This window comes from Pipistrellus hanaki (assembly GCF_964339955.1).
Source record: "Pipistrellus hanaki genome assembly, chromosome: 15".
NCBI classification, from domain to species: Eukaryota; Metazoa; Chordata; class Mammalia; order Chiroptera; family Vespertilionidae; genus Pipistrellus; species Pipistrellus hanaki.
This window is the reverse complement of record NC_140517.1, coordinates 22,104,096-22,116,582: the sequence shown is the minus strand read 5'-3', so window position 1 is coordinate 22,116,582 and position 12,487 is coordinate 22,104,096. Positions and strand designations below refer to the sequence as shown.

General features: G+C 44.1%; 1 protein-coding gene across 2 annotated transcripts in view; it reads right to left on the bottom strand.

The window, feature by feature from the left end:
- CDH13 (cadherin 13) overlaps positions 1 to 11,411 on the bottom strand; it is a 998,364-nt gene extending 986,953 nt beyond the window's left edge. Inside the window, exon 1 of one of the 2 annotated variants that reach the window (XM_084905563.1) lies at positions 11,089 to 11,411. In XM_084905563.1, the coding sequence (XP_084761689.1) occupies positions 11,089 to 11,133 (45 nt within the window). In that variant the 5' untranslated portion in view covers positions 11,134 to 11,411. The remainder of the gene's footprint in view (positions 1 to 11,088) is intronic. The other variant, XM_084905564.1, reaches the window with a different exon arrangement.
- Between the last annotated feature and the right edge of the window lie 1,076 nt (positions 11,412 to 12,487).

Genomic DNA, 12,487 nt, shown 5'->3' with positions numbered 1-12,487 from the left:
TGTCAGTTTATGACTGTTCAGTAAACCATTCGGCCCGCGATTTAGGCTGGATTTTAGATTTTGGCCCCTTCTCTGATTGAGTTCGACACCCCTACTATTGGCTTGCTTGCTTTCTCATTTCACACTCCTCATTTCTGTCCCTGGGATTACCTCCCATATTAGCTCCCTGCATCTAAGCCTGTGTCTTCTCTACTGTTTAAGGGAAATCAATCCAAAACACCAATATATCTTTGAGTGGCAAGAAATCCTTAAGAATTATAGTACAGATAATTACTACAAAAGTTAAATTATTATATATTATTATATATTTTAGGGATGACCTGAGAATTATGTTCCATAGTTGACTATCAGCATCGTTATCTTTTTTTTTTAAAATATATTTTATTGATTTTGTACAGAGAGGAAGGGAGAGAGATAGAGAGTTAGAAACATCGATGAGAGAGAGTCATTGATCAGCTGCCTCTTGCACACCCCCTACTGGGGATATGCCCGCAACCAAGGTACATGCCCTTGACCGGAATCGAACCCGGGACCCTTCAGTCCCCAAGCCGACGCTCTATCCATTGAGCCAAACCAGTCTCGGCAGCATCATTATCTTGATCAAAGTCAGCAATGACTGAGTCCTCAAGAAGTACCACATTTCTCAGGGCAACTAGGTTCTTACCAGAATGGCCATTCTTGCTGGGGGAAGCATGCAATGTGGGTGGGTTGTTTGTCCCAGTCAAAAGCAAGGACTCAGGCACAAAGAATAGCTCTGTGTGGCCTTACATAAAATGACCAACCACTCTGAACTTTATATATGAAATAGAGATAAGAATAGTCTGATCCATGCTTCCATGTCTCTGGACCTATTTTGTTTGTCAGTTTATTTTGTTCATTAGATTCCACATATAAGAGAAATCATGAACTTATATTTTCATATATAAGAATAGAGATAAAAATTTATATGGATTGCAGCAACAATTTGAGAAAATGCATGCAACGGGCACATGGCAGAAAATTATACAGTACAGTAAATTTACTACAGTTATTTTTATGCATTTTAAATAATAATAATCGTAAGTGTTCATTACACTTCCACACACATACTGCTCTGATAAAGCCTCCTAGACGACAGATGCTGGGAAGATATATCTAGAAGATAAGATCCCATCAGATCAAATGATTTTATGAGGCATGAAATCCCCAGGGCAACAATCTTTGTGGAGCTACCAATATGGGACCTGGCAAATCCCTCTCTAGGGAACAAACTTTACTTTCTTAAATGTCTATGGATTTTAAAATACACATGCATTTCCCCCTCTAAATTAGTAGGATGCTCAAGATCAAGGCGCCATGGTACCTTCAAGCCATAAACTCCCTTGGAACATAGTGAGCTAAAGTTAATACAAACATCCTTGCTTCTGCACCTAGCATTTGCCAATGGTCATGATGAAGTCATGAGCATACACTTATTTAATTCTCATGAAAACCCTGCTGGGCAAGTATAGCTACTCTCTTTTTGTTTAGACACAGGAGGAAATGGATGATGAGGAAAGTAAAGTAACTTATCTGAGTTTACACAACGTGCAAATGTCTGGGGCCAGGATTCTTTTTATTTTTATTGTTGAGAATATTACAGATGTCCCCCATTCTCCCCCATCCCCCTCCTCCACCAGCTCCTGCCCTAGGCCTTCACCACACAACTGTCTGTGTCCATGGGCAATGTATATATGAATGTAAATTATTTGGTTAATTTCTCCCCACCCTCCCTCTCCCCTTCCCTCTTAGATCTGTCAATCCGTTCCCTGTTTCCATGTCTCTAGACTTATTTTGTTTATCAGTTTATTTTGTACATTAGATTCCACATAGAAGTGAGATCATAGGCCAGGATTTAAACTCATTTCTCCCAAGCTCAGAAGTACAAGATGCTTGCTCCTCTGGTTCCAGGCAAACTGTAGAGCCGGATTAACCTCCATAATTTTCCCTTGAGGACCACGACTATGTTAAATTAAGCACTGGGTCCCCAAATTGCCAGTACTCTTGGCACTTTGTCAATATTAAAAGTTATAGGAAGGAAAAAAGAAAATATGGAAGCAAGAGAGGGAGGGAGGAAAGATAAAAGGAAAGAAGGAGGGCACAGCCAACCTTCCCCAAGTACTAATTTAGCCCCTAGTGTTTCCTATTATAACAGTTACCAAATTTGTATTATTTCAGCTATTTATTTTCTTGTTTCTCATTGGATGCCCTAAGCATAAGCCCCATGAGAGCAGGTTTCACTTCCACTATGCTACCTATGAATTCTCTAAATGCCTCTATAAATACTTAGCGAGTGAACAACTATACATTCCTCACCTTCTGAGGATAATGTCACTGTGCTGCTGGTTGCTATTGCTGTTTTTTAAGAGCGCCAATGTTAACGTTTACTAGCATACCACTGATTGGCACACAGGGAAGATTCTGCTGTGATGCCTAGAAACATGGAATCAGCAAGACTGTATCTAATATGCTGAAACAAAGGTTTGTTAGCATTCGCAAAGCGATTGCTGAAAGTAGTGGATCATTATTTGCTTCATGTAAGAAATATTTCTACTGCTGCTGATTGAATGTTCAAGAAACGATTAAAGGCCTTGGCAATGTTTCACTCAAATATCTTTTGCATGAAAAGCCTCAGAGATTGGTTAATTATAGAAGCTACACATTAGTCTCTCTAGTCAAGGGCATTTCCAGGCCTCCACAGTGCCCATCCCAGATGCAAGCACAGATAGGCTCTGTGGGCACCAGTGTAGCTAGGGCCCTGGATGCCACTCCTAAAGAGCATTACTGCAGCCTGGCTAACACCTCATGGAAATGGCCCTCAGACCCTGTTTACTGGGTCAAACACCTGGGTTCCCTATTTGGGCCAGTGGTTCTATCTTCCTGCCAACTAAAAGAGTCAGAATTCAAGCTTGTATCCTTAACCCCTCCCTGGCCCTCGCTCTATCCTCTCCAAACCCAGTTATTATGCCCTGCCACGTTCTTCCCTAAATATTTCCTGGATGCTCTGAGGAACATGTGTCTACTCTCACCTGCTCTGTCACTTACTCATCTAGATTCTTTCCAGGATCTCAGGCCTACACTGGCTTCTCCCTTCCACTCATACCCAATCCATTTGTTACCCTGCAGCCAAGGTGACCTTGTCACACTATATCCTCCCCATATTACTCACAATGGTTGCCCATTGCTCCAGGACAAACACCAAAATCCTTGCAGTGGCTGGCAAGGCCCCAGTGGCTCTAGCTGCTTCTTACATCACTCTCTTTGGGCTCTGCCATGTCTCCTCCTGCCCAGAGACGTCTACCAAGCTGTGCCTTCTTCTCTGAATGCCTTTCCCAGCCCATACTTTGTAGTGTTCCTTCCACACTACTCTTTTAGACTGTAACTTGGGCATCAGGCTATCAGAGAAGCCTCACAGATCCTACATGTGGGTCTAATGCTTTTCATTCATTCATTCATTCATTCATTCACTCATTCATTCATTTTCTCATTCATTCACTCATGTTTATGAAGGGCCAACTATATGAAAGCTACTGTTCTAGACCCTAGAGATACAGACCACTCAGATAGCAACATGTACTATAATATAATGAAGCTTACATCTTAGTGGGGGAGAAAGACAAGGCACAGACAAGCAAAATATATATTATGGCATGACCTCTCTCACACAATTGTGTTTCCTTCCCTCATAACAGTTGCCTGTTTTGAATTATTCATCAATTGATATTTATGTCTCTGCCAGGGAATTCCTTGGGGTCTGAGCCCTTCTTAGCAACTGTACCCTGAGAACATAGTAGGTCTTCTATGGATATCACAGATATTTATTGAATCCATTTGGTCCCAGGTGAATGAATGCCCTGAAGTTAAGTTGTTAGACTGTTTGGGTCTTACGGGGGGACAATTCTTAATGTCCAGACCCTTAATGCCCTCCTGCTTTTAGAAAAGGCTCCCTGCAGCCTCTCTTGCTGTAATTTTGAGTCAGAGTAGAAGTCAGCAATCTTTTTCTGTAAAGGGCCAAAGAGAAAGTATTTTAGGCTTGGCAGGCCATATGGTGTCAACTCTGTTGTTATAGCACAAGCGCAGCCATAGACAATTATATAAACAAGTGGGCATGGCTATGTTCCAATAAAACTACTCATGGAAACAGGCTGCAGGCAGGAATTGGCCTGTAAGCCAGAGTTTGTAACCCTGGAGTGAGATGATCCCAGATGCCCAGCAGCTTATGGCAATTGAAGATGTGGCCTGACTCAGCTGTGGGTTCTGTGGGCAGAATTCAATAGCTTTCCACAGACCCCACATCAATTAACAGGAAGATTATCACAGAAACTTAAGCTTCAGGCATTTGCAGGTACCATCTCTTGTGGCACGTGGAAAAGCGGTTCCCTGCCACTCCCAGAGGAAAGAGACTTTGGCCTGCAGGCTGTATAAGACAGGGATGGAAGTGCCACATTCCTTGCAGGGTCTCCAGGTTCCTCAGAGGCTGAGCTCATTTCCTGGCCCTGTCCAGGCATGTGGCAGGGCCTCTCTAGGCTGAGCAGCTGCTGCCCTCCACCAGCCCAGTCTGTGCTCAGCTAGGAGACACAGGGGCTTTGTGCTGATCCGGTGACACTAAGTGGGGCCTTTGAAATGAGACATGACATGTCAAAACCTGCCTATTGCTCATGCTAATTTTTAGGAATCTGACTTCTGTTGGCAGCTGACAGAGGAAAAACAATTACTTTTTGTTTCTGTATATGTGTATAGTTATAGTTACCCTAACCTTTAGGGTCTATTTATGGAAAACAAGAATTATCTGAAGCTTACCTGCTAGAATGGGATGAGTGGACAAATTTCTCTAGTATTTACAGAGCCAGAGAACATTAATTATAGCATTAACACTATATGTTGGCTGTAGTGGCTGTTAACTGTTAAAAACAGTTACTCAAACCCCAGATAGTGCTAGGAGTACCAATGCACTGTGTATAAAAGTACTCTAGGTAACAACGTTATGGAGCTAACATTACCCTGATGTTACGAATGCTCTTTCTGTTAGCTCAGTGCTTCCAGAGTACCCTGCAAGATGCTTTTGTGATTTTCTGGTTATACTCGCACTGTGGGTGAGCAATGCTGATGGGAGGCCAGTGCCCAGTGTGTCACTGTACTCCAAGGGCAGTGATGCTCTCTGTATAACGCTGCACCCAGTGCACTGGAGCCTACATCTTATCCGGTGGTCTCAGAGCCACTTGGCTGGCATAATAATGTGTTGGGTGAACCAATCTGCTGGTATCCCAGCTCTCAGACTGCCTCAAAGCTGTGGTGTGTCACTTCCATGGGTGTAACTATTCTACATGAAACAATGGCCTGGGTGTTATGTTGCTCTGGATACTCCCTAATCACCCAGTGGCACTGATGGTAATAATATTCTCAAAGCAAAGATACAATCTCCTTGGTCATGTTTTTCCAAAGTGCACATAAATGGAATTCAATAAGAATAATAAAAAATAAACTATCAAAATAGCCTATCGCTGAGAAATTAACTGCATAAATTTGATGAAGCTGCAAAATTTTGGAAAGTAGACATTCCCAATGCAAATGGCTATAGGGGCAAGTTGATAAAATCAGGGTGGATAATGGGCTAGGTCAGTGGTCGGCAAACTCATTAGTCAACAGAGCCAAATATCAACAGTACAACGATTGAAATTTCTTTTGAGAGCCAAAATCTTTAAACTTAAACTTCTTCTAACGCTACTTCTTCAAAATAGACTTGCCCAGGCTGTTGTATTTTGTGGAAGAGCTACACTCAAGGGGCCAAAGAACGGCATGTGGCTGGCAAGCCTCAGTTTGCAGACCACGGGGCTAAGTGAATAGTAGGGAGAAGTAGGGGCTGTGACAAACTACAGAGGCCTGTCCTCCCTAAAGGGGACAGTAGTAACTCAGCTCCAATGGTGTGGTCATGTAAAAATGCAGCTCTAAGGTTGCCTGGCTTTCTGATATTTTAAGAACTACAAGAAACCTAGATTTGTTTTTTTTTAATTTTTTAAATTTTTATTGATTATGGTATCACATAATTGTCCTCATCCCCCCATTCCCATCCCAAACCCCTCCCCACATATGCCCCCACCTGCCTGTTATCCATGGCCACTGGCTAGGCCCATATGCATGCACACAAGTCCTTTGGTTGATCTCTCCTTCTTACCCCCACCCTCCCCTACTTTCCCTCTGAGGTTTGAAAGTCTGATCGCTGATTCTCTTTCTCTGAGTCTGTTTTTGTTCATCAGTTTTGTTTTTAATGTACAATTTCCCACTTTACAAGACATTTGGGCCAAAGAAGATACATCTGTGAGCTACAGTTGGCTTGTGGCTGTCACTCTGTAACCTCTACCCAAAAGCCAGATTGGCAGAATTGAGATGGTTGGGCTTCAGCACCAACAAACTGATATTACAAGGTTCAATCTGCTAAACCAAAGGATGACCATTCACCTCCATGAAACCTGACTCGGTCTGCATTTCAAGTTTTAAAGATCATTTCTTTCTTCTCTAGCCTGTCTTAGCTGCTTCTCCCAACAGAGAAAGTAGTTTTCTACCCTAACCCTAAAATAAAGCCAATACTTAGTGTATGGTGATGGTGCAGGGGATCCTACAGTCCAGCTAGTCATCCTTTATACAGTCTGCTCAGGTAGGGGGATCCAGGCCTGAGGTCCCCTGGGTGGCTGCAGAGGAGACAGGCTGTGAGGGATTGTATTGGCAGCATCTGTCAGGAGGGTCAGATCCTCCCAGGCATGTGGGCACCTTGCAGACAGCCAGGTGGAAACATTGCCAAAACCACTGGTCACTTGATTTGATTCTGTCCAACTGATTATTGTAATTGGATGACAGTCTGATATTTCCCTCTCTTTTTCAACTGGTGTTGAAGGGTGAGCGGAACTGGCTCATGACTCACTCTTCCGGGTAGTTACCTAATGGGGCAGATTATCTCCTTTCACAGGCAGAACTGTGCCTGCCTTTTGGCTGCCTGAAGAGTAAGCGAGGTCCAACTGTAGTCAAATGCCAGGAAATTTCAGAATTTCCTTGCATTTCATATTGCATTGTCTACAAAGGTCTTTGAAATGTTCCTTGCTCTAATACTCAGAGGGGATACATAGTTGAAGAATAAAATAGAACAGAAGCAACTATTGTACAATAGGGAAAAAAGGAAGGAAAAAAAAAAACACAAGATGCTCAGTGCAAAATGACAGGACTTCTCATTGTAGCAAATAATTGGAAAAAAGGACAGTTTTGTTTTAATGGAGCTGCTATACTGAAGTTCTTTATAATATGAGCTGTAGATTCAGAATTTTGTAATGCTGTGAATGGAGCCCTCTTCTGGAGAAATTTTTCAACAGATATTAAAACAAGATAAAAACACACAGAGATAGACATTCACACACACACATAGTCATACACAGGAAGATAATTAGAACATATTGTTGGCTATTTAGATGATATGTCATTTATGCATGAATTGAATCCATAGTGGTTTTTCCCCTCCTTTTCCTTACTTTCCACTGAATAGAAATTAACTCTACTCCTCAAAGAACTATTTTTGTTATTTTTGTTTGTTTGCTTGTTTTGTTTTTTGAAAGGAGGGAATGAAAGAATCATAGTCTCAAGAGTATAGCTGAACTTTTACCTAAATAGTGAACTTCAGACTGACACTCCGTGCACACATCTGAATGCTAGTACTTATAGATAATGCAGTTATTGGGTACATTGGTGTTTTGGGCAGTTTTAACACATACAGAATATTCCAGAAATAGATTTTGTTTAATGGAAAACAGAGGGCTCAAAATAGAAAAGGAGAGAAGGAGGGGAGACAGAGTGGGAGAGATTAGCTAAAATGACTATTGAGGCTTTTAATACAGACCATGGCATTACATAAATTCCAGATCACATATTCAGCCTTGCAGTTTGTTAAATGTCTTTGGGGACTTGCTAAAAAAATTGTTCAGACACATTAAGTCTACCACTTTAATCCCTTTCACCACGTATATCTCTGTTTCCCCAGTGCTGCTGAAGTCTCCTAGGCTGTCACATGCTGAACCCTTCTCAGGGCAGAGGTGTTCTCTGCAATCCTCAATCTTTTATTCTCATTATAATGGTTCTTCAAAAAAAACACTTTCCTTAAAATATAATATAGGAAGTTGAAGGGGCACTAGAAGACACTAATTCTCACTTATAATTCTGCAAGTCAAGATTCTGACTCCAAGAAAGGATTTCCCATTTTAAAATCAACACCTCAGAATTCTGCGGAACATTTGTAGCCACTCCCAAATGCCTGGTCTCCAAATCTGAACCACTCCCTAAAATCCTAATTCTAGGAGGATTACTCATTTATTGTTAGAACTCCTGGCTAGTTGTGATACCCAAATATGGGAGGGGGAGTCATGTTTACAGTGGAATTTCTGGCTCATGCTGCTCTTTTTTATTATTTATTATAGCCAAATTCCAGAGGCCACTTCTGGGACAATCTTTCTCAAAACACCCAAGGGAAAAGAGAGCTGACTGTCCTTAACTTTGCCAGTTCCCAGCCATTGTTGGTTAGAATTTCTCTCCCTGCACCCCAAAATGCCTAAAAGAGCAATCTAGCCAATGAACTTACAGAGACTGATATCTTCCAAAGCTGGACCTGGCACTTTACCACTGAGGTGGAAAAATACACACATGCTTGCCTGAACACCATGAGGGCTGAGTGACTAATTTGTTTTATTACATTGTTTTTTCCCTTTCTTCTGTTTTCTCTCTGCCTCAGGAAAGTCTTGTTTTTTCCTTGTTGACTCAAAGGCCCCAAGACTTTCCCCACTTTCCCCACCATGGCACACAGAGCTCTGCACTCAAGCCTCTTGCTGGGTAACTGGATTGCACCAGCAGATTCCTCTGCAAGGTGGTACTGCTACCAGGATATCAATTCCTGACCTAATGTGGACCTTTGCTCTGATTGTGCATAATAATCTAAAGGAAAAAATATGCTTTTCAGGTCAGGCAATTTAATTTATTTTAAAGGAATGGAGTGAGCTGAGAGTCTTCATAACCCACCTGTGTTAGCTGGGTCTTAGCTGAGGAGACATACCAGTTGCTTTGCAAAAGGCATCATGTGAGAAGCCCCCAGTGCATAAGGATTGCTGGGTGTTGTCATGTGGTCTGTCTTGTTCAGAAGAAGGCATAACTTTGGGCAAGCCCTGGTATCTGAACTGAGAGTAAAGCATATCCACAGAGACTGTGAAGTCCTAGGTAAGTGCTCCCAGATACTGGACAGCTTCCCCTGAGCCAGGCCTCATGGTAATTGTGTTACCTGGGACATCCTGTTGAATGCAATACAATCTGCCTAGCATGCTTATGGAGGTGTTAAGATTATTTTACAGTGGAGAATCTGGAAGCACAGAGAGGTTAAGCAAATTGCCCAGAGTGGTACTATTAGCATATGGCAGAACAGATCTGCCTGAATCAGAAGCATTTTCTGCACTACCCTGCTAAATTAGGATTGTATATACCTATATTCAGCCTCAGAATTAGTCTAGAAAGTCTGGAAAACTGGTTCATAGTCAGGCATAGGATTTGTGGCAGGACTTAAGGCTACAGGAACCCTAAGAGAATCAGCCAGCAATTCTTTTCAACAATTATTCAGTTGTACTCCTTGGTGGAAGAGGAGCACAACTGAATAAGGGAGTATGAGTGGGGAAAGGGGACTCAGCAGCCAGGCACCTTACTCTGCCTCCAAGTACTCTCACACACTGCCACCCCCACTCTGAGTGCTGTCCATGGACATCAGTCAGATTCCAAAGTCTAACCCTCATGTTGACCCAACAGTGGTGTCCCCTTAGAAGGCTGCACTGCATCTCCTCATCCTAACCTGCCCCTGTCTGGGACCCTAGCTGCTCACTCTCCCTCTCACCTACATACTCATACATGTGCCTCTTCCCCTGGCACCCAGGAGTCCTGGCCAGAAACGCAACACCCATTCCTAGCACCCCAAGGTACTCCCTGTCTCCTTCCCTCCTCTCCTAGGCTGCCAGGGAGACCTAGGTCCCAGAGCAGTGCTGGGCGTGCCCCTTAGCCTCCAGCACCTCTGAGTACTGCTTTCCTACACACAAACTTCCAGAGATCTCTCAGATACATAGGTGGTTGCTGGAGTACTGTGTCTCCATTGTCCCCTTTTAGGAATCTCGGGGCACTCCCCTCACACAGCAGTGCCCCCCTCAGAGGGTTAACAGGCAGCTGTGGCCCTGGTGGGCAAGGCTTGAACTTTTCTCTGTGTTCCCAACCGCCTGCCTGCCCGCCCAAGAAAAGAAGCAGAGGCGGCAGCCAAGGCTCAGAGCTGAAGCTTCAGTAAGCTGGACAAATGGGGTGTAGTGTGGGGGTTTGGGGCCTGTGCCCTGACAGGGGATGCACCTCGGTCTTTTCTGGCATGAGGTTGGGGAAGGAAAGGAACCCCAAGCAGGAGTAACTGCCACCGGCACCTTTGAGCGACAGCAGCAGCCGCTGCTGCGCAAGGCTAGCCGGGGGCACCTTCCAGCGCGCAAGCCGCTGGGCTGGGTGAGGGGCCCCCGGGCGCCCCAGGAAGTCAGCAATGCCAGGCCATCCTCTCCAGCCTCAGTCCCCACACCAGCGGCGCTTCCCTGCTCCGCGCTGAGCTTGGTAAAATAAGGACTCCTTGGAGTCTTTTCCAACTGAGTCTTTCTCCAATACAGGAGCCTCTGGGAGAAGGCGAATGAAAGTTACCCCACTCGATGTGGGCGATGTAGCCCCTGCTTGCAAAATAAAGGACTCAGGACTCCGGAGATTTTTTCCTTCTCCCCCTCACGGGAGCGAGCGAGCGAGCAAGGGAACACACACACACACACACACACACACACACAGGCAAGGCGGAGTGGGTAACCCATTCGCCCTAGGATCTCTGGGGCTGGGAAGAATGACCTTCCTCCCAAGCCCAGGGCTATCTTTGCCAGGGCTCCCGGAGTCCCCGAGCGCACCCAAAGCCCCCTCACTCTGCCGGCATCAGGCGATCGGAATGCAGAACCCAGCGGCGCAGGGCGCGCCTCCGCAGCCCCTCTTCCCTACCTGGGACAGGAGAATACACAAGATGAGCGGAGTTCTCGGCTGCATTTTGCCCGACTAGAAGAGCCCGGCGGCGTTTTCATTCATGCACGAGGCTGCACTGAGCATATTTTCCGTGGGAGCCAGGCTTTGAGGAGAGGCTCTGCCTCGCCAGCCAGCCAACTTCCCAAATAGATCAGCGGCAGCATCACGAAAGCATTGGGTAGAGGCTGATGACCAGGACCAATGGCTTTACAAGACGGATTCCTTCATAAAGCTCCCTCGTTTTGCATGGCAGATACGGGGAGAGCACCTCGCGCAAAGCTAGCCCCTCAAAGGAGGCAGCCCATTTGCTTTTTTACACTGTTGGGGCCCAGCCTCACAAATCACGCTGGGCATCGCCAGCAGATTCCACTTATGCAGAGAATGGAATTGCACCCGGGACTGGCGGCCACTTACAGCCCAGTGCAAAGAGATTCTCTTTATTAAAATGTTAATAAGATCCACTTTATTTCCAATAAATCAAATAAAATGACCCCAACAGTTCCAGCCCTTTCTACGCCTGGAAAGACTTGGCAATGGATTTTTTTCTTTCTTTCTTTTCCCCCCCATGTGATCCAAGCCATGATGGTGTTTGGTGTTTCCCTGCCATCACACAAATCACGAAGAGGACAGATCAATTCTAGCTTGCAGAAAAAAAAATCCATCAAGGGGCAATAGACTTTATTAACTGCTCAAATGAGTATCTGACTGGCCACCTACTCCACAGACATTCATCTGGCTCCAAAGTTGGGACCACGATATGAGGAAACTATTTTTTATTTATTTTCTATATGGATGTGATCTTTTGGAAGCTCCTACCTAGTCCCCCAAAACTCAGAACAGTAGTACCCATGTCTCAGGGGATTTTATAAATGGAGTTTTATGGAAATGAGGATAAGAGGGATATCTAGGTTTGTCATTCCCAGTAGGAATCTGAGAATATGCAATAAAGACCATATGCTGTCATTTCCATGCAGCCTCCTAAAAGGGATTTAAAGTGTTCTATAATATAGGATATTTGTGCAATAGAATTTATGCAACCAATATAAAAAATATGTGCCAGAAGGCAATAAATCAGAAAACTGAAATGCTAAACCCAAAGTCTAATAAATTTGCTCTGATTTAGATCTGAGCTTCCTGGTGGCTAAAGCAATAAGAGAAATACATAAGTTACATAGTTTTATCATGTGAATATCTTCTGACATAATTTCCCTTAATGCAAAATAATGGAATAAGTGTATTATGTGTTATCTAACCTAGTAGGACATTAATCCATGATCCAGGAGATGGGGCTGTTCTCCTAGCATCTGGCACAGGGCCTGGAACATGGAGACCATCATTAGTATGTGTTAAAGAGATGTCTAGACTTATTCAAGAAGTA